This window comes from Struthio camelus, chromosome 15 (genome assembly GCF_040807025.1).
Source record: "Struthio camelus isolate bStrCam1 chromosome 15, bStrCam1.hap1, whole genome shotgun sequence".
Lineage (NCBI taxonomy): Eukaryota > Metazoa > Chordata > Aves > Struthioniformes > Struthionidae > Struthio > Struthio camelus.
In genome coordinates, this window is record NC_090956.1 from 2,551,541 (window position 1) to 2,578,179 (window position 26,639).

The 26,639-nt window shown below is 47.8% G+C and overlaps 1 protein-coding gene across 3 annotated transcripts in view; it reads right to left on the bottom strand.

The window, feature by feature from the left end:
• Window positions 1–26,639, bottom strand: part of LMF1 (lipase maturation factor 1) — a 241,551-nt gene that overhangs the window by 36,212 nt on the left and 178,700 nt on the right. For all 3 annotated transcript variants that reach the window (XM_068907942.1, XM_068907940.1, XM_068907939.1), the window contains 4 exons: window positions 19,088–19,271; window positions 15,642–15,795; window positions 11,799–11,982; window positions 412–524 (listed from right to left, as the gene is read on the bottom strand). In XM_068907942.1, coding sequence (XP_068764043.1) covers window positions 412–524; window positions 11,799–11,982; window positions 15,642–15,795; window positions 19,088–19,271 — 635 coding nt within the window. The remainder of the gene's footprint in view (window positions 1–411; window positions 525–11,798; window positions 11,983–15,641; window positions 15,796–19,087; window positions 19,272–26,639) is intronic.

Consider the following 26,639-nt stretch of genomic DNA (forward strand, 5'->3'; position numbering starts at 1 on the left):
TTTTTGCAGGACTGCTTTGTCTTTGAAATATCTCTATAGCCCGGTAGAAAAGTGTTTTTGATCTGATCTTGCAAAGTGATCATGGCAAAAAATCTAAAGCTGACAGGCAGGAAACCACATCTGCAGTCGAGATTTCTGTCCAAGAGAAGCAACGCGGAGCCCTTTACAGACGTGCCTGGGAACGATCTCAACCAAAGGGTCCTTATGTCTGCGCACCACGAAGAAATTAAGGTGCTGAGAACACCAGGTCTTCATGGCGTCCTTACGTTAAAACTGCCCTATTTAAAGACCACCTGTGTATCATCAGATACACTCAGGGAACAGAAAACCCGCTTGTATGTCCAAGACAGAAATGACCGCGCTGAACACAGAGCCGGGTGCTTCCAGCTCTTGACTGAAGTGCGAGCTTACCGCGGGGGCGCTCTGCCTGCAAAGGGGTTCGTTTCCATCAGGGACAGTGCCGCCTCCTCCTGGGCCAGCAGCTTTCCAGCCAGGTGGATTATCCATTCATTCTGCTCATAGGTCTTGGGGAAGGAATAAGAAATAAAAAAGAAACGTTAGACACTGCTGGACTTACCACATATTGTTATCAGCATTAAAGAATTTTGCATGCTCTCTGCTGGTTGCCGGGGAGGGATTGCAGCAGATTCAGTTAGCAAATGATGAATTTCCTGCTGTTGCCGGGAACAGATCCTGTGGGATCCAACACCTTGAGGCTCACACTGAGACCCTCCGGCGTCTGCAGGGAGCAGATCTGCCTGGAGAGGCAAAGTGGGAGTCTGAGCGGAAGCAGGGAGCCCTTCATCTGGAAACCACTCCTCAGGGTACGGACGCAACCGAGAGCGGGCAAGACCCAACCGCTTAATGAGTTGTCGTTTGTTAGCTGTGACAGCTACGTGCTCTCTTAGCCTGCCCTGACTGCAAGGTGACACACACCATCTCGAGCAGCTCCTCGCAGTGGAGGGCTGAGCGTGCACCCAGGCAGCTGCCCCAGTGCATGGACACTCAGGACCTGTCGTGTTCGGTGATGTCCACACACCTGTGTGACACACACAAACCGGCAGGGCTACAAACACCCCGCACGGCTTTCAATTGCAGAGACATGTTAGCTCCCCTCTCTTCTTCCATCTCCCATTTGGTGGTTTCACATTTGTGGGTCTCCTATGTGAAATATATTGGGAGGGCACAGACACGTGCCTGGTGCGGCTCTAGTGTCCACCGAAACTGAGATTGCATGGAGCGACCGCTGAGCTGCAGCGTGCCTCGAGGAGCACAGCATGTCCAGATGGACCAGTGAGATGGGAACATTCTGCTGGGAATACACCCAAGCGCGTCTTTGCTGGGGCCCGGGGCCACCCCACCACCACGCCACCCCACGGTCCTCCTAACGCTCAGCAGCGACTGCCTCTCCTCTACCTCAAATCACAAATCTCTTTTTGACTTTACATATTTAATATAGCTGGAGATGTTCTTGCTAATTCTGCACCCCAAACACTTGATTTTAAACATTTCTTTTAGTAGCAAAATTCCACAGAGGAACAATAACTGCACACTTTAAAATGAGAGTCCACCCAGCATTTTAAAATACGTTGCTGTCCCTTGCGTTACTGGAGAGAAAACAGAAGTATGGGACTTCTCAGCATGGGACTTCTCTATTTCTCAATTCCTGTCTTTGCATCCCCTTTATCTCCTTTAATCTAATGTGCCTTCTTTACATCCAGTGTCCATAGTACACCCCTTAATTAAGCCGCCGCTGAAATTGAATCAACCAATTCCAGGATGCTGCAACCCCTCCGAGCTGCAGCTGCAGCACGTGACTCTTACTTCCCTTCTCCCAGGAAGGAGCGCATCTTGCACCCTTCGAAGGGGTTCTTGGTGAGCCTCTGGAAAAAGCACTTCCCCTTCTGGTGATTTTCTATGCCTTACACTTCCATAAAGCCTTTTTTCCCCATTTTTTAATGTGTACCTAAGTGGATTTTTTAATGCAAGCAGTAGGGGACACTGTGGGAAAGCTAAACGCAGCAGCTGTACCTGCAAGACTGTGACTAATGCAGAACATCGATGCAAAGTTACTCTGCAAATCTTTTACAATGGTAAAGTTTGTTATTTCCGTTGCTACGGGAAACAGAGGAGCGAAATGAGATGGAAAACACCAAACACTGATGGAAAGGCCCTTCAAGAGGCAGCACTCCTTCGCAGGTTTTCTGATCTGTGCTCATCACAATTTAGAGGAAAACCACAGTTATTTAAGCTAACAAGCTTTTTCAGGAAGGCTCCTCTCCCCACCCGCCTGCTTCCACCTTGACTCACCGAGCTGTTCGTTGATCTGTTGTCCAGGCTGCCCTGCCACCGCTGATGGTACCTGCTGGGAGCCAAGCCCTCAAACCCACTGTCCGGCATGCGGCGGGCGTCCCACCAGCCAGGCACAAACTGCAATGCGTCCCCGCTCGCCTTTCCACCCACAACCCACATGAATCCTCCGCCGGCCCCAGGCTGTCTCCTCAGCAATCATGGATGAGCAAATACCGTGAGTCAGGTTCCCGCGTCTCCTCAGAGTTCACTTCTGCATGATTTTAAGCACTATTTCTTAGAGGGCTTAGGACACGTGGAGGTTTCCTTTTGGAGGGAAGTAGGGGAGAAGCTGGAAATTCTATGTAATCACCAGACTCCAGGAGCTAAAGCTTTATGAAGGACACCAAATCTTGAAAGCCTGATTTCATAACATGAGACTCTGTAATGGTGGAAAAGGTTCCCTGGCTCACATGGTCTCCAAATTGTTCATTAGCAGCTCCATGCTCACAAGAGTTGGACTTCTGGTTTGTAAAGAGTGTTTTTCTTGTAAAATTTACAACATGTCTGGCCCCAGCAAAGTCTGCGGTGAGAAATTTCCATCAAATGCAGTTCCCCACACTGCCCCCAACACAAAGGCTTAGATATCATGCACTGCTGATGCTTGGAGCATGCAGGAGCAGAGCAGCACTAACAACTGTACTGTTTAACTCATTACTCTGTAAAGTGATACGGTGGCAAAGGGAGAAAAAATAGTCAAGGTGATTTGGGTCCTGTCCAGGGAAGCATCACACCACAAGGCTGGAAGGTGACAGTTCCTCTGTCAGGGGATCTGGTGAGACCCAGACCCCAATACAGTTTGCAGAGCTGTGACATTTAGGCAGGAGAGATTCATGTGGAGTGAGTTCCACTTCTGAGAGTGCAAAACGGAAGAGTGAGACCTTGAATCATGCCATGGGTTAACAAAAAAAAAGCCAGGACCAGTGCACACATTGCTGCAAGGTATGCATGCTTTCATGTGGGGGGTTGTTCATCTTCAGATGTTGGACCTTCGCCTTTGGACCAGGCGGCTGGGGCTGACTCTCCGCTGGTCTTGCTGGATCTCTGGCAGGAGCCAGGCACGGACTGAGGCTCCTGCATCGGGCTCCCAGCTCCCCTTCTGGGAGCAGGAGCTATGGCTCGCGTTCCTGCTGGACCTGCACTGGGGCCATCAGCACCACTTGGGCACCCACTCCTACTGAACAGTGAGTGAATTGCAAAGTCAATGCTAACACTTGCAGGCTCTGACTGTGCTGACACGTCTGCTGTGCTGGCCAGACTCAGCATCCAACCCTGAGCGGAGAAGAGCTGGGGGAGGGACATGCCAACACATGTGTGGGCATGATTCCCTCCTTTGTTTCAAGGGTTTTCTTTTTCTTTTAAAATAAAAAAAAGTAACCAATGAACCTAAACAAAAAATCCACCACCAACCCGACTAAAACACGTCCGAGAGAGTCAGTTCAGCCCAAAGTTGAGGTTCCCAAAGCAACGCTACTGCAGCCACAAAGCAGAAGCCTTTTTGTGTTCACAGACCATCCACGTAGACACGTGGATATACAACACATGCACTTTTCAGATGGTACCAGCACTCAAGACCTCTCTAAATTAGGCTTTAGGTGTAACATGGTGCACTGACAAAAAGGCCCTGGGGCCAAATGTTATGACACCGAGAGCTTTTATTTCCTAACTGGCTTCAGCCTTGTGCAGAGCTCAGGGTCCTCGCTGTGTCTGGACTCCCTGGGCTCTCCTTGCAGTGATCTCCAGGTGAGCTGCATTGGGATGGGGCTTGCTCCTTCCCTCCGCCACCGCGTAGACTAGCATCAGGAGCTGAGGATCACTGCAGGCCACAGGGTTAACAACAGCACTGCCAAGTGATGCTGCTGCCAGACTTTTTAACTATTTATTCTCTCCGACCTTTCTGTTTTTAACTGTCTAACCTTAATCAGTGTATAAATATGGCATTCACACCTTGAATACATTAACTTGTATTCAGAAGTATTTAAAAGCTTTACAGAATTAAAAAGCTACTCATCGTTGAAGCTAGGCAACAGCAAGAAGCTGGGGGCAGAACAGATGCAGTAGCAATGAAACTGCAGAGATAACAAAGTAGAAGAGACTATAATACACATAAAACCACGCCACACTACAGGGAACATGTTTCCAACTGAAATAATAATAATAAGAACCCTTTTCCTCCAGCTTTAATTGGTCATTTAATGAAAAAGGACTGTGGATTAGTGTGGCATTTTATTGAATCTCAGTCCTGGCACAGGCGCACGGGAGGAGGTAAGTATGAGATACACATGTGGAAACAGCTGGAAACTTGGCCCGGGAGCCTAGCATTATTATTTCGCATGGTTGGGAGCCCTGCACGTTTTCACCTCAGGTTCTGTGTGTGCCTCAGGACAACAGAGGGGCAGGGGAGGTTCACATTGCCTGCGTAATGCTTGAAGGGGCATTTTTTCCATCACAGCCTACCCACTTTGGGGACGTAAGCGGGAACTCCACCATCCTGGGTGGTTTTCATCCGTGTATTCACATTTCTGATGCGTGCACTTCTGAAGCTGGGTGCCATCAACTGTCACTGTGCAAGGAACTTGAGAAACCAGCTGGAAAATTAAAAGGGCACAGCTAAAGAAACGCTTTGCTTTTCTCTGTATTCCATCTCAGAGACATTTGCTACCATCCTGCTACCCAACTGACTTAACCATGGAAGGTCAAAGGCTATGTCAGGTTGACTCACTTCTAATTATCCCCAATAACCACATCCCCTTCTTTCTATTAAGTATCCCAAAGAAGCAAACCATTTCTCAGCAGGTCTGAATCAACGTATAGTGTTTCAATGGGGGACGGTTGCTCAAGCCTCACTAAAAGCCATCCATTAGCCTCCCTTATTATAAGGCGCTTGGGAAAGTAGCAAGTCCCAGGAGAAAATGTATGCTGTTCAGAGTGCAGCAGGTCCAGGTAGAGGAAGAAAAGGCTGTGAGAGAGTGTAGCATGACTTTGGGAACCGTCTCTGTTAGATCTCGCCTATACAGGGAGATCGTGCACCTGGCATAGCTCCCGTATCACCTCTGTATTCGGAAATAAAAGTCACTTTGTTCCAGAATAGAGTCTAGACGAGGGACATACAATAACCACTGCAGACAATGACCATTCCCTGCATAGACAAGGTCTTACTATGCATTTCTTCAGTACGGAGCATGATAGATTATCAGTTTTGTTCGGGTTTCTGGGCACTTCCAAAGCAATATTGCTATCAGAGGTAAATCAACACGTGATCCAAACTGCAGTTTTCATAAACGTAGCTTGGGGGGTTGAGAAGTTTTCGTATTTGCAGGGAGACAACTAATCAGAGTTAAACAAAAAAAAGAAAAAGAATTCTTACATTCTGAACACGGACCAAAATGTATGAATGCTGCAATGGAAAATGGAAGCGACTTGAGGCCTGTATTTTTAGAAGGGGAAAGAAAGGAAATGTAAAAGAGCGTACCTAGTACACTGCTCAGGAAGCTGAGGCTTTATGATGTTACACACACCCCTTCCTCCATTCTGCTGCCATGCAGCTCTCTTTCCTGTGAGTACCTTCTGGTTGGAAGACCGAGATAACAGAGGTCTGAGCAAAATATATTATAAAAATATTAATCTGTCTTCTCTAAAAATGGGGTTGCTTTTTTTCTCAGCTCTTTCAGTTGTGTGTGATAACATGAAATCTCCTGTCACAACTCCCTTTCACCGCAGAGAGGAGTTCCTTAAAGCATCAATTCTGCTGCTCGTATTTCTCTTCTCTCTTTAGAAGTCAGCTGAATTTTATCTATAAACTTAAACAGCACATCTGGAAAACATATTTCTTCTCACTGCATCACAACTGCTACGATTTGCTCGGTTCGATAACGGCTTGCAGAGCCCTTCCATGACACAGCGACACGCGCTGCCGGGTGGAGGAGCCTACGTGTCCGTGTTTGATGGCATGCTCACACAGGTCCTTTGCTGAAGCTAGGACATTTCCTCAACGAGCAGATGTGGAAAAGGTCATCTGAGATCAACAGGCACATATCAGGGAAGGAAGATGCTCGGAGGAAGAAGAAATAGACCCTGGTATTGGCTTTGGTGCTGTATCCAGTATCACGCTCCTTAAGCCGCAAACGTACCAAGTATTTCGCCGCACAGCATCCCTAGGATCCAGCTTACTGCACTCGCCCTAATTAAGATGAAGTAACACAACTCCCAGTTTGCTTGATTATACAAAAAAGAAGTGACCCGAACTTCAGATACATACTTCAGGCCACAGACCAGCCCAAAATTCAGACACTTTTGGAAAAGGTTCAGGGTATAATGCAACAAGACACTGAGCTTTAAAAACCAATATCAAAAGGGCAATAGCTTTGTTATTTTTTGACTAGTTATTATTTGGTAAGCACCAAAAGTGCTCTTTTGCACTGGCCAAATGCATAGTCTCTGCTATGGAGAGCTTACACAACCTGAGCAGAATAAACAACCTTCGTGCCATAATAAGAAGGGAAAAAGCCTTCCCTTTGATTTTTCTTTATTCAGAGCAGTGAAGACTTTCCACTGCTGTCCAACGGCGAAGAACAAATATTTTATACTATAAACAACCAGCTTTCGCAAAGTCCAAGACATCCAAGTACCAGGAAAAGCAACCAACTTAAAGCACCAAAACTATGAACAGTATCTTGTTTTCTGGTTGTTACTTATTAATGACGCTGAATCGACCTGCAGCCTGCCAGAAGTCCGACCATAACACTTCTTGCACCGGTGGCCCAGCAGAGCTCGAGTATGGGTTACGATGGCTGGGCTCCTGCTACAAACGCCCACCATAAATGACAATTGAATAATTACAGGAGCATTCCCAGCAGTACCTGGAGGAGAGACAAAGGTTTAATGATTTGCCATCAACTTCTGTAAAAACAGGACATCTTTGCATTAACACAATAAGGTATCCTTGGGCAAGAAACCATCTCAGGAGGAGCAGAGCCCGCTCCCCTCTCCTGTGACATCCGTCACTCCTCAGACCTGTCTCACCTGGTTTTTGACAACTGAGCCTGTCATTAAACTATCCTCCTGTTAGAAAGGTGTTCCTAACGCTCATCTCGCATCTTCCTGAGATTAAAGCATGTCCTGTCATTTAGTTCATGGTTTTCTTCCTTCTCCACAAGGACACAGAGAACACACTGCTGCTTTCCACTTTGCAGCAGGTTTTCAGATGTTCCAAACCTGTTTTAATGTCTGTCCTTCACTTTTCTTCTTTGGATCAACTGATGTGGATTTGTGCAATCTGTCACTGTGGAACAATGTTTTGGGACTTCTGCTCTGCTGGTGCTCTTTCCCAAAGGCTGGTATTTTTGTTGAATTTGGGTGCTTGGCTGATCGTACTGGAAGGGTGACACCATCCACAAGGACTAATCTCAGGAACGGGAACATCAGCTCCTCTGACTAGTAGACACTGCAGTCTGTCTAGCTCCTTCACGAAGATCTGACGTTTATTTGTTTAATAAATGAGCACCCTAACTGGCAGAGACCAAATTATTCCTGTTCAAAACCCGAGGTCCCTCTACTGTCATGAGCAACCAGTGCTCTCACAGCAGATCTCCTCCTGTCTTCTGGGGAAAGCCATGCAATGTCCTTGACCCATCAGGGCCACCAGTTTGGCTTCTGTTCAGGAACAAGAGACACAGTTTGGATGAACCTTTCTCCCAAGTGATCCTGTGTAACATCCAGCCTGAGCCTGAGCCAAATTCATTGTAAAGTCTTGCTGTGATCTAGAAATGACAGCACCTTCTCCTCAGCTGATTATCAGCCTGGCATCGCAGAGGAGCCTCGCTTCTGCCGGCGGTGCCACCAGCACCAGGAGTACTGCTCCAACTGATAAAGCTACTCTTCTTTGAATATATGCAGGTAGGATTGGGGCCCAATTTTTTCTTGAGACAAACATCATTTTTGTTGAGTCCATCCTAACTCACTTTATATGTGACAACGTTATCAGCTGGGAGATGAACCAAAGGGAATCCCGTCCTAGGCAGTGGACATGCCTATGCTGCGTGCCATCGTTGCGGGCAGTTTGTGGGAGTTTTCCCTTCTCTAGACAGGAAGAAGCAACACAGACATGTTTCTAGACTGGTTATGTCTCTGCCAGAACTAAAAGAAGGACGTTAATTCAGAGCTACAGCACCCACGGGATGTCGAGAGATATAAGACAAAGAGGGGATTTAGAAAACAAATGAAAAGGGATACTATATTTAGATAATAAAGTTAACATGATGAAAATTGTTTCCTGGAAAATAATGTCATGTTACATTGCACATAATTAAGGCGCTACCAGGGCAGGACCTGAGAAGCAGTCAGCTCATGAATCGCCCGTCGGGGTGGAGCACCACCGCGAATCCTCCAGCTTGGCTACGCGCGCGGTCCGACGCCGCCACGGACGGCCCCCGCCGGCCGTGCCAGCCCCAGGCCCATCTCTCTGGCACGCCGCGTCTCCCTAGCGCAAATCCTGCCGGTGGCCTCCGAGGGAAGGCTTTGCAGGAAAGCCCGAGTGAAGGAAGGTGTCGTACGTCAAGCGGCGATGAGGTGCAAAGAGGAGCCTGTCACGAGCAGCACAAAGGGATGGTAAATATCTTCCCCCAGACTCGGCAAGCTTTTCTGCAGCTTGTCACAAGCTGGATATGTTCCTGAACTGGCCACTTCCAACAAACTGCTAAAGCAGCCCTCCAGCCCGCCGCACTGGAAGCGATCGGGCAGAGCGGGAACAGTGGGATAACCCCCCTCCCCGCAAAACTTCTGAAGACAAATTAAATATAATCCAGAGGCAAAAGTAGCTGACTTAATGGACTCCATAAATTACAGTGTGGGGTTTGCAAACCTTGTCTGCCTTAACTTCTTTTGGAGTTTAAACTTCTGGTTTCTCATCCTTTCCGCAGCTATTTACTACTGTGATTCAAATTTAAGCAACAAACAAACAACTGCAGCCTTCTCCTGGCTGAAACAGCGTGGCCCAGGACAGCGGCACAGCCGTCTTTCCAAACAGCAAGGCGGGACAACTCCTGCTAAATATACAGCTTGCAATTTTCAAACAAACATTCAGCTACTCAAACTGGGATTTACTGACATGCTTCAGTACATATTTACATGCTTAAATTTAAACATCCACACTCGCAAATGTTTGCTGCTGTGTCTGTGTTACTCCTATTCCTATTGTTTGCAGCATGAGTCACCCCCGTTTTCATGCGGTTTTGTTAGCGGTTTTTTTCCTCCTTTCTGCACCTTTTGTTGAAACCTCTTCTAAGCAGGACCTGGCACTGCTTCAGGAAGGTGCAGTTTTGTACCGAGCGGCTGCCAGAAAGCCCACGGTCCTCAGCCGCCGGAGGGGAGAAGGGAGCGCGCGGCTGGCACGGGGAGATGCCGGGCAGAAGGACCCACGTCAGCCAGTGCCACCCGCAGCAGTAAAATCACCGCGCTCAAAACACGCGGCTTCCCTGGGAAATCCTTCCGCGGGGCTGCGTGGGCAAGCGAACTGGACCTGCCGGCAGCTCCCAAGCCCTCCCCTGGGTGGTCGGTGAAGCCGGAGACCAGAGGCGATGGACGGGACCTTTGAAAACGCTCGGGAGCGGTGAGGGTGCAGGGGCAGAAAGTCGGGGCTTGGGGTTAAAGAAAGGATTGTGAGCGCTGATGGCCCCGGGGCTGGAGAGACGGCTCAGCCCACCTCCGGCGCCCCGGCAGCCTCAGGAGCCGGGCTGCGAGGGGTCCGCGTTCAGGCCCGCAGCCCCCCCAACGCGCGCGGACCCGTGCGCTAGGTGCACATCTACCTCCTGCCAGCGCAAGCTAATCACCGCTAATTAACGGACGCCTCTGCACGCATGCCTCCAAACACCGCCCTGCGCGCACCGGCTAATCGAAACACTTTGGGGAACCTTTTGGGTGAATTAAAAAGGAAAAAAAAAAAAAGAAAGAAAGATGCAAACGGGCCTGTGTTATTTCCTCTTCCTCCTCCTCGCCAGGCTGCTCGCATACATCACTGTCACTCAGCGCTCGGGCTGTGGCTGCTGAAAGATCGCGCCGGTGTGCAACAGCGTCTCTCAGCACCAGCACAGCCAGCGCTTGCGTATGATGCATGAGTATTTATGCCCTGTCCTCGTTTGTTTTTAAACCTGAGAACGCTTTGTATTTCAAGACCTCAGGGATATTCCTGCCCTGGAAACAAACGGCCTTTCTCTCATCTCAGATCTGCTTCTCTCCTCCGCAGCCGCAACCTCCTCTCGGGTGACCCGGATTTGTGCTCTGGTGCTGGAGCCCTCCCAAAATGCAGCGAGACCGAGCCCGGCAGCCCCCCTGCAAACCTCCGCACCTCTCCTCCACGCTATGCCCTGCTGCTGGCTGGAGTTTTAACCTTTGCTGTCGTCTTGCTGAGGGATAAGCATACCTAATGCAGATTAAATGAAATTCCAGGGCACAAAAACTAGAGGGGTAAATATAAAACCATAGCCAAGGAGAGATGGTTATGTCATCACTGAGGAATCTAAAAGGCGCCTAAATGAAAATACCACAAAGAAAGAAAACAGCGAGGTTTGGGGCAGGGGGGAGAGCAGAGAGGGACGAGCGCAGGGCGAGGGTACGCGAACAAAGAGAGAAGCCTGTAATGCTCTGCCGCGGGTTTGCCTCATGCGACTCTTGTGAGCTCCAGTTTTCCAAAATCCAGGGTAAATTCTCATGCTCACACAGACGAGAATTGGCAGAAAAGGCTAAAAGATATCAAAGAATTAATTTTACAAGTTTCTCCTTTCTTCTCTTTTTTCATTTATAGCCGCCACCTGTGTTCTGATCTCACCTGGCGAAGATACCGAGCGGGATCGGAGGCCCCCGCGCAGGCAAACGTGCGGCGACAGCGACTGCCGGCCCTCCCACGAGGGCAGCGAGCTCGAGCCGCCCCCGGCCGTCCCCGCGAGCCACCCACGCGCGGTCCGGCAGCCGTAACGCCGCCCACTCGCAGCCGCTTGGGAGACAGGTGCTGTCCACCTACTTCCTCAATGGTTTTAAGTCTTATATTGCTGAGAAACCATTAACAAATCCCTCATGTACAATTTCCCCGAGTTTCAGTACACTGGCAGCAGTCGTCCTTTAGGACTACAGACCTCTCAGAGGACCCCGAAGGGACACGATACCCAGTATTTTGGCTGGAGGCACCTCTTCTGCCAGTGCAAAAACAACTATTGGGTAACTTCAGCAAAACGCATCGCTCTCATTGCCCGATTTGCCGGAAAACAGGCAAACCAGCAAGGCTTGGGGGTGTGCAGGTGCCTATGTCATTTTGTTTGTTTGTTTGCTTTACCTAATGAACTTAGCTGGAATTTAAAATATCCCCCCACCCACACCAAGTACACAGTAAGTTCACAGGAATTTGTGTTTCCAACTGGTTCAGGCGGCGCAGGAGTCTCAGAGCACCTACAGACACGTACCTGGAAAGCAGCAAACCACATAAGCCAGTCCAGGCGATAGTGGTAGGGGCTAATAAAGCACGGCCTCCTCTTCAAATCCCCGGGCTTGCATTTGAAGTCATACTCCTCCCAAACAGCAGCGGGATCATTGGGATCCATGCTGGACGTTCCCTGAATGACGACTTCTGTCCTCTCCTTAGTAACGCTGTGGAACACATCATTATATTGTTATTTTTCTCAAGTGGTGAAAAATGCTAGCTATTCAGAGTCAATAAGGCAACTACCTCGTTGGCCTAGTGATATTTTGATCCTGACAGGTAGCAACCTACAGAGGAGCTCTCTGTCCAGCACCCTCTTCTCCCCCCAGCCCCAAGGCACTTAGAAAACTCCGTCTCTCCCATCTTCCCAGGTTCCCCTCTATCGTAGTGCACTACTGCTATTCCCCAGGGAGGGAAGACCAAGGAAGATGCTTCCAATAGAAATCAGTGGGTATTAGAGGCCTGGTTGTCTTTCTAGATCAGAGCCTAACACTTTCCCAAGATACTGAGAGAATATGAGTGGCTCCCAACTCCCAGATGAGCATCTTCACCCTGGGCCAACTTGTCCTGACTTTCCAAAGAAAACCTTTTTCTCTGTTACTCTGATGTCAAATGACTCCCATGATGCAAGAGCTCTCTGAGGACACAGGCTCCTGATGGCATGAGAGAGTGGAGATGAAGGGTGATCACAAAACGTGCCAACGTGTCACCCAGGTTTTGCAAAAATAGCGGCTCGCGACTGGCACGTGTGGCTGCTCTAATGGCACAGCCAGTGAAGACATTTGCATGGGAAGCTTCATACGCCACTGTGCACATAAATTATGCCTCCGTGTTTCAAAGATCTAGCTCTGTGACCGCCAGCCACAGATCAGCAGAGCAGCTTCCAGCTGGGGCAAGTCCAGCATCCTCTTCGCTAGCCTGGCTCTCCCGGCCACACTGCTGGCCCTGGAGTGCTCAGTTCCTCCTCGACTCTTGGCTATGGCAAAGGGCAGGATGGGCTTGCAGTGAGTCCGAGGTAATTGGTTACATCTGCTCTGGCCTTGGGCAGCCTGTTGGCCTCATGTGCCCCCTCCTCCCCGCCCCCCCCCCCCGGCAGCTGACTCTGGGGGCACCGCTAACAGCTGCCTATATGCGCCCAAGCATTTCACTATCCCGGCTGGAAGACAGATCTCATTGAGCAATTACTCAGCAGGAGCAGGAGGCAGAGGTAACGTATGAGCCATTGCAAACCAAGCCAAGGAAAGCAGAGAAGGAAAACAAAAAAGGCCCACCATACCTAGTAGATGTGTGGAAACTGGGTTAAAAGGCACCCTAGCTCTATGGCAGGCCATGCATTTTCCCTTCGTTGTTTGATCTGCCAGTTTCTGCACAGCAAGGTGATAGAGCAGCAGAGACAGTAAACTCTCCAGGCCACAGAAAGCCCACGCGAGAACACGACCGTCAAGGTTTTCAGTGACCTGTCAGCGACACTCGTCTACACTAGAGAGCTGTTTTCCGTAACAAATGCCCAACAGCATAACTCTGCCTATCAAAATTGTCCAGGTCCCAACACGCTTTTAATTTTTCTACTATTTTGCTCCTTCCTCCTTCAACCCAAGAAAATGAAAGTTTGGAGCACAGAGCCTTCTCCTCCCCCAATGACTTCCAGTGATAGATGCTTACAATAAGGAATGCGGTATGTCTCAGCTTATAATTGTTACCTACATTTAATAGATTTCTGGATCCTCCAGCCAAGTTCCATATTATATGCTGGGCTGAGTTATGAGCTGTGGCTAGCTGCCCAATGGTTAGAAACACACTGTAAATCAGGGACAGCAAATTACTAATAAAAGTATGTTCCTACTGTGTGATTCAAAATATGTCAAGTTTCACATAATCGTATATTCATTATAAGCTGCAATCCTCTTTTTATTGGTTTACATAGGCTGGAATTACAAACATATTACAGCAGCATTTCATCACATGCTCTTTAGGTTCTGCTAACTGTTGAAATAGAAACCATAGACTGAAGAAGAAAAAGAAGAGCAACAACCCAAAGAAAATAATCTCCCGTAGCTTCACTACTCCAGCATTCAAAGAGGTTCAAGGGTTATTTTTCCCTCTCTGAAAAAAAGGAGGAACATCAATGTTTCACACAACTTTTTTAGTGCTGATACTTTTAATCATGTTTTCTCTAAGTTTCACTTTCACAGAAATGTCTGCTATTTGAAATACTGGGGAAAAGAGCAAATTACTTTGATGGCTCCAGGTGTGCTCTGTATCTCCAGCGCTCCCAGGGAGACTCGCTCCTCCCCTTCATCCAGCCACTCCGCCAGTGTTTGCAACAGCCAAGCTGATTCTCCTCTTAATATACCTATTTAATTACAGTTGGCTCCTCCCATGGGACTGTGTCCAGAGCCCACTAAATCACGAGGAGCCTAGCCCACCCCCCAGCTCCGACCTCTGGGGAACACCTCATGGTCACCACAGTGAGGTCGTGGGATGGGCAAAACCAGAAGTCTATATAGGGAAGACTAGCGCCGTTGTTAGCTGTGTAGCACTGTGTTCTGATGAAGCCCTCTCATTCCTTGATTTCAGCGAGGTTAAATCCCTCAGACCTGGCCATTTCCTCCATTCTGCGGTCTGGCTTTCCTGGGAGGTCTGCACACAAGCGGCAGGATGACCACACTCCCGCTCCCTGCAAGCCCAGGGTGATCCACGTTGACTTTCGACCAACTCAGTAACAGACTGACAGATGCCACTCAAAGAGCAACATACTGGGCAAGGACCTGAAGAGACTCATTTTGGTATCAGCTGGAACTGGAATTCAAGGGATGCCTCTATATCGCTGCTCTGCTCATTCTGCTGCAATTTCACCCCCCTGCCCTCCCCTTTGCCTGTTGCAGCTCTCAGCTTTTCAGGGCAGAGGCTGCCTAACCCTTTCAGTCGGCTCCTTGTGAGCGCAACACGGCCACGCTCCCAGATGGCTCTGCGGCCCTGCTGCAGCATCACTGACAACAACAACCGCGACTACCCTGCATGCGGCATGCAGAAACCTCTCCACCTCTTTGCACTATGGAAAAAACAGCATTTTCATAGATGTTTTGGTCAGGAAGAGGCTGAGAGGGACAGCACACAAGAACAGTTATCCTGGGTCAGACCCGTGGCTCCCCTAAGCCCAGTAACCTGCCTTCAGAAGGCCAGCCGCAGAAGCTTGAAGAATAGACCAGTTCCAAATGCAGATCTAGATGCTTCCCCTTGTTCAGTCCCCCACCTTCCTGCCATAAATGGGATTTCCTGAACTGAAGGCAGCAGCCAGACTGCCCTTGTGCTTGTCTTCTGAATCTGTCTTGTTCTTTTTGGAATCCATTTACACTTTAGTCTCCACAGTTTCCTGTGGCAATGAATTCCCCAAGTCACTTGTTGGAAAAAGTACTTCCTTTTGTTGGCCTTAAACCTGCTACCCAATAGCTTATATGAATATTTACATGAGGGAGAACAAGTGTGTACACGGGAAGAGAAGTTCACCATAAATAAAGACTGCTAGTGATGGTGAAGACCATCCACTGGATGAACTTTTCTACAGATATTTTCATCCTGCTATTCTGTTTGCTACATCAATATAATGAGCTAACTAAAAGTAGCTCAAGGAAAATAAATTCTAATTCAGTATGAAAGAAACCTGCTCCTTTTTTGCCTCTTTCTCATAAACAGAAGTTTTCCAAGTCTACCGGCTACTGGAAGGATTTCTGTTTAGACTTGAGGCTTAAAGACTGGCTATCTGACTATGCTTCACGCTGCTGACAGACAGGCCAAGCTGTACGAAATGCCATTAAAATGAATATACCTTCCAAAGGCTCCGTACGTGTTCACTATTCTGAGAGGGTTGAATGAGGTGTTCATGACTTGTCTGGAGTTAAGCAGGTTTAGGACAACGGGGACACTGAGATAAGCAATCAGGAGTCCAAACGAGATGTTCACCACTTTGCGGATGTAGCAGCCTGTTCGAGACACAAAACCAAACCGGGAGAAAGTGACTTCACCATTGGCAGTCAGTTCAGAGCTGCTCCCGATTCTCCCCACTTCCCCTGCCCGGTTGATCGCAGCCCCAGCCTCTGCGCGGCTTGACGGGACCCTTCCTGGCGGCGCTAACAGCAGCTTTCAGCTCCCACGTCAGGCTCGGGCTGACAAACGCTCCTATGTAATCAAACAGACCTTGCCAAGGGGCCATACGCTATCGCTCGAGAGATCTGCCTTTCTCTAAATAGTCTGAGAAAGGGCTAAAAAGAAGAATGTCTAAAATGTAAGATTAATCGTTGTTTTAGTATAGGGGGAAGAAACACAGCTGGCACTTGCACCTTGTTCAAAATTGCCCTCCTTGTTTTTAAGCTGCGGGTGGACTGCCTCCAGCTCTTCAGGACGGCTCCCACCGCAGCGGCCTCCTCCCCACCGCCTCGAAGCTCCCGCCACCCAGCTTTGATTTCCTGCATATTCCTGCCTCTCACTCCCTAGCTCTGTTCAAATCTTATTCCTTCCTTTGCAAATCTCGTTCCACTGCTTATCTTTCACGTTTCAGAAATGCGTTACTTCACCAGTGCTTTGGCATTTGGTTTGCAGGAAAGACCCTCTTCTGAACAGAACAGGGCTGTGCTGGATTTAAATGCCATTTCAGCCTAAAGAGAGTCTTATTGCAATCAAACAAATAAGCACAAGTGACCTCTAAAGAGTTCTTGTGCTTATGCCCGTTTTTAATTTGTTTAACATTAACAGCCAAAGGATCAGATTCAAAGCAATTGCATGTAGCTTTCCCCTTATCTCTGCAGGAGAGGGATGTTTATTTGAACCTCTCTCAGAAGCTATTAATAATTGTTTAGTCTGAGAACATTTCTGGAGAATCATTTGATTTGGACAGGAGCTCGTTGAGACACGTCTGCTCGTCCCCTACACCGCTGCAGGACTGCTGTGACCAGGCACAGCAATGCAGGAGTCAGGCAGGGGCATTTTTCATCTTTCAGATGCGCAGAACTTTCTAGCCAAGAGTAAAGAGCAGCTACGGACACAAAGCGCCGCGCGACAGAGGCAGCGTCAGCAGCTCCGGAGGCCACGCTGCTCGTGGCCATGTGTGGACGACCCATCTTTTAACTCTCCCAGTGAGCGTGATCCTAGCCTCAGGATCCAGGGGCTCTGGCCCATGAAGTGTCAGCACCTTCTTGGTCCTGACATGCCTGCTGTGCTGTGGTGATCATAATCTTGCCTTTGGGTCACAGCCACTCAGTCACAGAATAAAGAGTTTAGTCCAGGAAAAAAAACCCAACGTGGCAAAGAACAGAGCAAGACTTAGAGAAGGAGCATAGGATATAAGCTAATGGGATCTGGATCAAGCTTCTAGATACCAACAGAAAGGGTCTCTCATCTTCCGAGAGATTTAGGAACTGAGCACTAGGCAATGGGGAGTAGCGGTCTCAGTAGGAGTGACACACACGTACTTCAAGGATGTGGCCAGATCCTTGTAAAATCTGGTTGTGAGTGGGGCTGACAGAAAACCCTTGTGTCCCCTGTCCCTGTCACTCGGGGCAAGTGTCCCTTTAAGCCTTCTGCCACACAGCCCTTCAGCACCTGCTCTGTTAGCATATCCAGAAACCCAAATTCATCCAGAATAGACAGATACCCTACCCCTTACTTCTAGATCCCCCTTAAAAAAAACCCAGAACAGGGACACCTCTAAACTCCAGAAGTGTGGTGAGTGTGGACGACTCTCCTCAGTCAGGGGTACTCCTGGCTCACTATGGTTTTCTGGAGAGCACCACAGAAGAGGAAAAAATTCCTCACCAAAGGATCTATCTCCCAGTCAAGGCAGCTCATCGAGCGGCACAGCAGAGCAGCACGCCTTGGCTTCTGCCCCAATGAGTAGATGCAACTTGAGCATTGTCTGGGACTGGATGCAAAAATACAGTTGGAAGGAAAACTCCAGACGCTCACAGCCTCTAAAGCAAAGGTACCTGAACTGAAAAGCTGCTAAAGATTTCTCCTTTCAGCAAAATATGTAAGATAGGACACACAGAAAGTTTAATGGCACTGCATTAGCTGTGCTGGAATTAACACTTCTGGTGAAAAGACTGTATTTCTTGGTACATGAGAAAGAACTAGAGACAGATGAGTATTTTGTTGACATTTTTCACTATTCTGACAGATGTGTATATTTAAAAACGAGCATCTGTAATTGTTGTTGATATTATAGTCAATTTGTTGCCTAAATGTGGTTTATAAAAATATTACAAACACAACTGTACATCTGTTACGCAGCCCTATGAAAAACAGACCAACGTTCCTTGCGCAGGCAATCTTTGCAAACAGGACTGCTTGCAGAAATCACTTCAGAGGGGTATGTTAGCCACAATAATTCCTTCTGTTAACTTAAAAAAGCTCTGTATTTGCTTTTCCATATGCATAATATGAATATATGAGTTTGTCTCATCCCCATTTTCAGGGAACTCCCTCCACAAGGTCACCGTGCCCATGCTGCCAGCAGTGGCAAGGAGAGCCCGACGCCACGGCTCTGGGCAGCTGCTCCTCTTGCCTTCTCCAAGCGGCCACTGAATGGAGAAAGGCCATTTTCCCAGGAGCTGGGTCTCAGTAAAAGCATTACTGGAGCCACAGCAGATCAACAATCCATTTTGTTCTTCTGGAAGTTTGGCCTCATGTCCAGCTACTTATTCAACCGGGGAAGCAACGTGCCAGCAGTTGGAGGATGACAGTGCCACAGGGGAAAGAGGGGCTGAGAGTGAACAAACACAAGAGCTGCTTCATTCACCTTCTAAAATGAAATCTTTGCCCCAAGCCGCACTGGGTGTTTCATTCCTGACTTTTAAATAGTCCAAAAAAAAAAAATTGCAAGATAAATTGAGATAAATTGTGCAGTTCCACATTGCTTATTTAGCGCTAGAGTTTGACACTCACTGCAGCGAATGTAATGAATACTAACTCTCATGAGCAAAGATATCAGAATTTTAGCTGCGGAGACTTACCCATTCCAAAATAAATATACCTGTACTAACAACGTGCCCTCTAGTGGCAACAACGTGACAGACGTTTATAAATTAGCTACTGTTTTTGAGCTAATCTGTCGTCAATGCAAGAGCCAGACAACCTTCAAACCACAGAGAAGGACCACGCAGGGGCACAGTTATCTCCCTTCCCATACAGGTTTGCTCCAAAAGGAGAAGATGACAGTCTTCTAGACAAACATGCTGAATACACCTGTCTGCCACTTTTTTCCTTCCAGCAATAACTCACCGTATCTCAGAGGAAGCTGCTCTCCGGCTGCCTGCTTGACTTGCATCTGCACCAGCTGGTCTTTCACACCTCCTTGCCTGGAACTGAAGAGGAAGGCCAAGCTGGCGTCATCAAAGCAAGCAATGCTGGGTACGATGGTTAGCCAGTTGAGGAAGCTCAGGTTTCCACTTATAATCAGAAGCACCTAGGCAGGAAAGAGTGAAGCACAGGGTATTGCAGGTGCCAGCAGCTGTCTGGCTAGCTCTCCAGGCACTGCTATCTGGGAGCGTTTATCTGTAAATTCCACCTGCACACTAGTTTACTCTCTGAAAACAAGTGTTGCTTAGAGCAAGAATTCCTGCCGCAATAACTGGTTTGGAGACAAAGGAAATGAGAGTGTGCAAATGCGGTGGCCAGCTGCTCTGTGGTCACCGTGGTCATCCACTGCACAGACCTCAAATCAGCAGCCTCGGGCTGCTTCTGGCCATCAGTGGCTCAGAAGAGACTCCACAACCCCTGGGCCAAAGGGGCTCCCACCTCCGTGAGCTTTGTTAAATGCTCAGTGAAGTCCCATTAAAAATGGCTTTGGAAAAACCCGCATATGACTATTTACACTTGAGTGCTCCTGCACTGCCAGGCTGGCATCTCTTCAACCCTCCTCCTGAGCGCTGTGTCTTCGGAGACACAAAAGGTATCTGGCAGAGAGAACTCAGTCTCCTGCTAACCCTGGCATACCCTGAAAGCAGCACCTAGCAGGGAGTCAGTCCTAGGTCCTTCGAGCCCGGGACTAAGACTGAAAAAACAAGCAACGTCTGAAAAATAAGCAACGTCAGTCAGATCTGCAACTACAGCCTCTGCTACAGCTCCCTGAATCACCATCGCTTTTGTGCCAGCAGCACAAAAGGGTTCTTGACAATGCTGAGCCCTGCTGAAGAAGATCCCATTCCTTCTGCCCTTGCAGATCAGCCAGAAATTCGCCTCCGGGACCCTCTGCCCCAGTGCCCAGGCAGTTAACCTGGCTAACAGCACTGTCTCACATACTTTGCAGATTTTCCTCTTATTCATGATTGCAACACTGAGGGCAAACCTTTCCCCCTCAGCCCAGGATACCGGCCCAAATGTACCCTGCTGACTCGCAGTCTGAGCAATGCCATTGCTTTCAGCAGGAAAAAGATCAGCCAAAGTATAGTGTGACTTGATTTCCATAGCGCTCCCCGGGACCGCGCGCTGGTTTGGCTCCCAGGGAACCGGCCGCTTCCTGATTATACCTACGTATCTATGAAATCAAAGTTTCTGAAACCCTTCAAGAGGAAATATTGGAACTTCTAATTAAAGAGCAGCTGTTAAATATAGCAGTGGGGTTTTTAAGAGTTTTTTTTTTTATTTTAGTTCTTACTTCCCACTTGTTAGAATGTGTCACACGTGTAAGGCAGATAATGTGGAAAAATCTGCCAGCCTTTGGAAGAGTCTCCATAAATATTTGTACGTATTGGGAAAGGGCTTTTTGGGCATGGATAATTTTCTCTTATTATTGCAATGACTTGACAAATGCAAGGTACCTTCCTGCACCCCGGTTTTCCAGCAAGTCTTAATGAGCATAAAGCAGTCATGTCTGGGCATGGCCCCTTTAGCCTTAGTCATGAATCACATCTTCACAGCACATGGGTCTATTTTAGAGCTTTCCCCAATGTTATATGATGTCACTTGCTGTTTCAGAGGCTGGTTGCAGGGAAGATGCAGCTACTCCTCTGCTCAAGGCAAGCTATAAACCCCTCGCCCGAGCCTCTCATTAGAGCTTCATATAAAACTGAATGCACAGAAAAAACTCTCCTTCCTTATTAGCATTGCTTCTATTTCCAAGGCCAGGCTTCGTCCTGCTGCAAGGGCGCGATGTCCCCGGAGCCGCACAGGCGGGCAAAGGAGGGGGAACATGACGTGGGACCTGCACGAGCTCCCGGTGGACCCTCCCGGCTCACTGGAGAGGACTAAATGGCCAAGGAGCTGCACTGCTGCCGTGGCGGTGTGGCTTTATCCCAGCTCCCGCTGGTGCAGATGTGCTGGCACTGCCTCCGGCAGCCGCGGGCAGCTCACCCCCACGACTGACACGGTCGCGCAGGACTGGGCTCATGGAGGCGCGTGTGAGCTCCAGCCAGGGACGGGAGCCTGGCCTCACTGATCCCCTTGCACAGGCTCATCAGGTGCTGTCCTAAAATGCCCATGGTTTTGCCTCCAATCTTCCCGCTTGGAGACTCTCCCAGAGCCTCGATTCTCCAGGCGGCTGGGAACATTCTTCTGTTTTTCTAGGCTAAATTTATTCATACTCAGCCTCTACTTACTCGGGTTTTTGTGCTTGCCATTTTCTTTTACCTGTTCACAGTCACCCTTGCTTTCACTGTACAATTAAAACTCTTCTCAGCCTTTCTGCTGCTCTGAGCTAAGCAAGCCAAACTGTCCTGGTCTCCTCTTACCGGAGACTTTGCTGTGTGATTATCACAGCCGCTATTCCCTGAATTTCAGTAAATTTCAGTACATCTTTCTGGGTGCTGACAAGAATTGCAGGGAGTACATCAGAAGGGTCTCACCAGGAGCTTGCACCACGGTTGCTAACGTTTCTCTTTCTTAACCAGAACTGCCCTCCTGCTGTGCCCTAACTCTGCATTTTTCTTTTCCACTGGGGCGTCACCTCAGTGCTCGTTAGTCACCTGGGGGCAACTCGAGTCCCTCTATGCATAAGTGGTTTCTGAATAGCGGGCTCCCAGCATGGAGCAGGCGTTTCCATTCCCAACACTGGACGTGGGACCCCGCTCCTCGGACATCAGCATTTCACCCCGTCCGGCCCGCGGCTGACACCGCAGAAGATGCTCAAAATTGCCTGACTCAAAAATTCACTGCTTTGCTTTCATGCACAAAGCATGTGCTTTTTAACCTAATGTGGCCAAAGTAGCTAATTGTTCCATGTTTCGTATGAGCGGGGCCTGCTGCCAATCCAACCTTGCTGACACCACGACTTGCACCAGATGCAGAATGGACATTACGAACTTGCTTAAATGCCAGCAAAACAACATGTCAGACAGAGCCAAACCCAACACTGTTGCCATGAAGACACATCTGGGTTTTCGGAGGACTGCTTGCCTCGCTGAACTGTCTAGCCATCGCAGTGTTCAAAAAGCAACATGTTATAAGTGATTTAGCATGTTGGCATAAAATAATATATAGGAATCCATCAAAAAAAAAAAAAAAGACAAGAAAAGAAAAGCAGCTGATGCCTGTTCGGGATTATTTGAGACTGATACGAATACTTGTCCCGTTAGTCATATTCCTTAGGATTTAGCCCTAGTAGTTATGCTAATTAACTAGCTGTTCCTTGGACATATTAAAACAAAAAAAGAGGAAAAAAGAAAAGGAAACAAAGTAGTCTCACGATCTTGCCCATGAAAAACGAGATTATAAAGCTGACTTAATATATTACACGTTGAAAAATAATGCCCTGATGTAACAAAGTCATTTATTTTTCAGACTTGAGGCCAGCTAATGAGAATTTCCCCCCCATTCCAGCTGGGTTCAAAGTTGTAACCTTGTATGGTACCACTATTATTTTTTTTAGAGAACACTTCACTATTCACACAGCTGAACTTTTTATCTTCCTGTGAACTGTTTACTCACAATTTTTAGCGCGTGTAGTCAAAGAACACTTTTAAGACTCCAAAAAGCCAAAACGCACTAAAGCACGCTGCCCCAGCATCTCACCCACAGGAGAAGGAGTCGAGGCAGCCCGAATCGCCTTCCTCTCCAATCACCTTCACAGTCCCCGTCCCGCAGGCCCTCAGCCCGCCTCCCCCTCTGGGGCGCTGAAAGTGCTACAAAGCTTTTGGAAACCATGTGCAATATGATGAGAGGAAGAGGCTCAAGGACCGATCGCGGACTCAGCTGCCACCACTGATGATCACAGCTGCTCCTCGGGCTGTGCTGAACCCGAGGACAGCTGTTCTAGAAGGGAAACACAGCCCTTCCATGGGCAGACTCAAGTCAAATGCAACAAAATTCCTGGGCAGCCCGAGACCATCACAAACTTTCTACTCCACCTGCAGAGCCCATCCTTGAGTCTGCCCTCTCTAATGCATACAAAAAACCCTGCAATGAACATCAAAAAACTATGTCCCAAGCAAAGAGAAAATCCCACCAAACTCTTGCAGGTGCTTGTCCTCTGGTGAAGAGAATGAGAGCTCAAGCAGGTGCTGACCCCACCACGTAATGCACCCCAAACCTGCACAGAGCCACCAGGCAGAGCACAGTGTAATTTGCTATAGCATGAGAGCAGGTCTTTGGCTACATACTCGAATGTCTAGGACCACCGCAATATATTTTCTTTATATATTCTTTCACACTAGCCTTTGCTTTGCGTGAGGGACAAGACCTGTTCCAGGGCTTGCTCAAGAGCACAGCTTCCAAAGAACGTGCCAATCGTACACGTAATTTCCTGGTGGGGACAACGAAATGAGACCACCACTTTATGTCAGAAGAAGGCTAGTCTAGTTGCTTCTGAGGGCTTTTGGGCATTACCTGGAGGTTTGTTATTAGGATGTCATACTCATGTAACATGAGGAGGCTCCACCAGTAACAGGGACCAGCTTAGCTTGGGCTTGCTAAAACAGACTGTAAGAGGTCAGTTCCTGTCCTGAAGAAACCAAATCTAACCATACACGACAAAGCACCACAAAAATTGGGATTTACTATGCCTGTGTTACAGGCAGAGAACGGAAGAATTTTGGCACCTAAATCTTATTTCAAAGACGCTCCCTGGGGATATTGCCTTAAGGACACTTACTCAAGATCTGTCTTGCATGGCTCTTACATGGAGTCTTGCAGGAGAGCCAGAAATAGGACCCAAATTTTCCAGCTACAAATCCAATGTCTTAATTATGTCCCCCCTCTCCAGGAATATGTGCCTGCCCAAATGCTAGTCCCCAGAGTTTTCCTCTGGTTTATCCTGAAGTGCACTCCTCCAGTGTACCTTTGGCTTCCTATAAAAAGTCTCATTTTTCTATGTTTGGTCTCCTGTTGGGCCCGACTCTCTAGAGTAAAAGGTGGGCTCCCATATAATTTTGGTCTGAGGACTTCCAACCAGCGTTCAATTAAAAAGGACATATGCTTTCTCATTAAAAAACAACAACAAATAAATGTTAAAAGAATATCATTTGTTTGCCTCTGAGACTGGCACTTTTTTTTAAATACAGTGATTTGCAAGTTATAATTTTCAAAAATGCTGGCAGGACACTTAAGTAGCAGAGTCACACAATCCTAAAAAAGGGGGAGATCGGACCAATTACAGTTAGTAACAAAAGTCCTAACCACTGTTTAGTAAAAAAAATTACTTACTTATCCTGAGTTGGATAATTACCCAGAATTATGAGGGGAAAAAGTATTTAAATCTGAATTACATACACATGTTAGGTCCTTGAACATAACAAGTTGTACTCAAAGCAGTAAATACGTTTGGAGTTCCCCCTTCAACCCGTATGTGGTTTAGCTTTTTGTTCAATGCATATTAATCGGTCTGTATTCGTTAACACACTTCTCACTTAGCTACTTTGTTAGGAAACTCTGATCCTTTTTTGATTTGATTTGCCTTGCACAATTGCAGTAATATTAAGAAAATAATTCTCCACTTTGCCACTTCTGCAGCGGATCATTTTACAGCTTTATAAGGAATGACTGGGTGGTCCGTTAGACTTTTTTTTTTTTTCTCAGTAGTGATTCACCTCGCTTTATTGCTTGGAAGTCAGAAGCAAAGATATCTTATTTCCACCAGCCTTTAAAATCAGGGGATTCAAAAATAATATAAGTTTGGCGTATTCTGGTCTGTGGGTGGAATCACGAACCTGACACATTTTTAACTTCAGTTATTCCAGCTGAATCTCGATGATCACCACCGGCCAACGCGACTGCTGAACAGGCACCAACGAACAAATTCCTAGAAGGGTTAATATTATACCCTGCCGGGAGCGGGGTACAAATACTGTGAATCCCTGAGCTTTGCAAAAATAAACCTCCAAGGACCTCCCGCTTCAAAGTCAATTAACAGCAAAACAGACAGTTTGTCAAACATGCTGACGGCTGGCTGTCCCGGCAAACGGTTTCTTGGCCATTTTTGCAAAAGGCATACGTTATTTGATAGATCTGTCTGGCTAACACTAAGACTGAAGCTGTGTCAGCTGCGTTACCACCATCTTTGCAGTTCTGCTCCTCTGAGCGCAGCACAGCCCGGGGTTAGGGCATCCTCGGCGAGGCAGACAAGTATTTACCTTGGCCGACAGTGCGCGTTGACCTAAATCCTTCCTTTTCTCTGTGAAACCTCCTAAGGCTTCGTGCAGCTCTCCCTGCCGGGACGGCGGTGCTAGGCTCCTCTCTTGGGGATGGTCCTCGCTGCTCCTGGACAACATGAATTTCCCAGTGCAGTTCGGCTCATGGTAACAGGGGTAAAGACCTCACACAATCTCACACTAGATGGCCATGCCGAGGGACCACGTGCCGGACATCAGGGATTTGGGGTAAGCCACCGATCTGCACGTCGCGTAATAATTTCAGAACCAAAGGCAGCAAGCCTCACACCACGCACGGCTTGGCCCTTCTCTGCTGGTGCCGTGATGGCCGACCCGCGCACATCTCCCGCCGCACCTCTGCTGGGGCCAACGTGCTCTGCCCTCTTCTTCAGCTTGGTCTCGACTGCATTTACTAAGTGTCTTTCTCTTGCTGGACAATATTTAAATGCACAATTATAATAAACAGATGGTATCAACCCCTGTGGTGATTTAAAAAAATTTTTTATTAAAGCACAGTATTAATCATGGTAATTGGGTAGAAACTTTAAGGTTATAAAACTACAGCATGTCTAATGAGCGAGCTCCTTATAGGAGGAACTGAGGTTTTTAATCTAATAATGTCAGTTTTATGGATTATGACTGGAGTTTTATGAAGTGTGATATGAAATACTGTGGATTCATGGCTCTCACTGGATTAATTTGGAAAAGTAGTTTTCCTGGTTCTAGGCCCAAAAACAATTATTCCTTACATTTCTGTCCCCTGCACTGTTACCAAACCCCTCTGTCAGAAAATGGGCACCTACACCCATAACTTTTTTACAGGTTAGACTTCTTTGTTTGGCTGGTTTTTATTTTTTAAATCACAGATTGTTTTAAACATACAGTAGGTACTAGAAGCTCATATTCTTTGTAGCAGACTCTATATTTGTCCAGCAGGAACGACAACAATGGGCTGTAAATCCTTAAACGCAGTCTAGGAATGGCTGCGAGCTCATAGGCTAAGTCAGATCACAGGGACACGGTCACCACATGGCACTGAAACGGTCTGATATTACGTAATTTGCACAAAAAAAGCTAAAATTAGGGTGCTCGGAACGAGTATAGTTGATTTACTCCCTTTCATAATTTTTTTACAGGACACCGTCTCTACTCACTACATCAAAGATGGTCTGTTTTCCTCACCTTCTCTCCACTTCTGTCTACTGCTTCTTCTCAACCCATCGATCCCAGTTGAATCAACCTTCCTCTGTGAA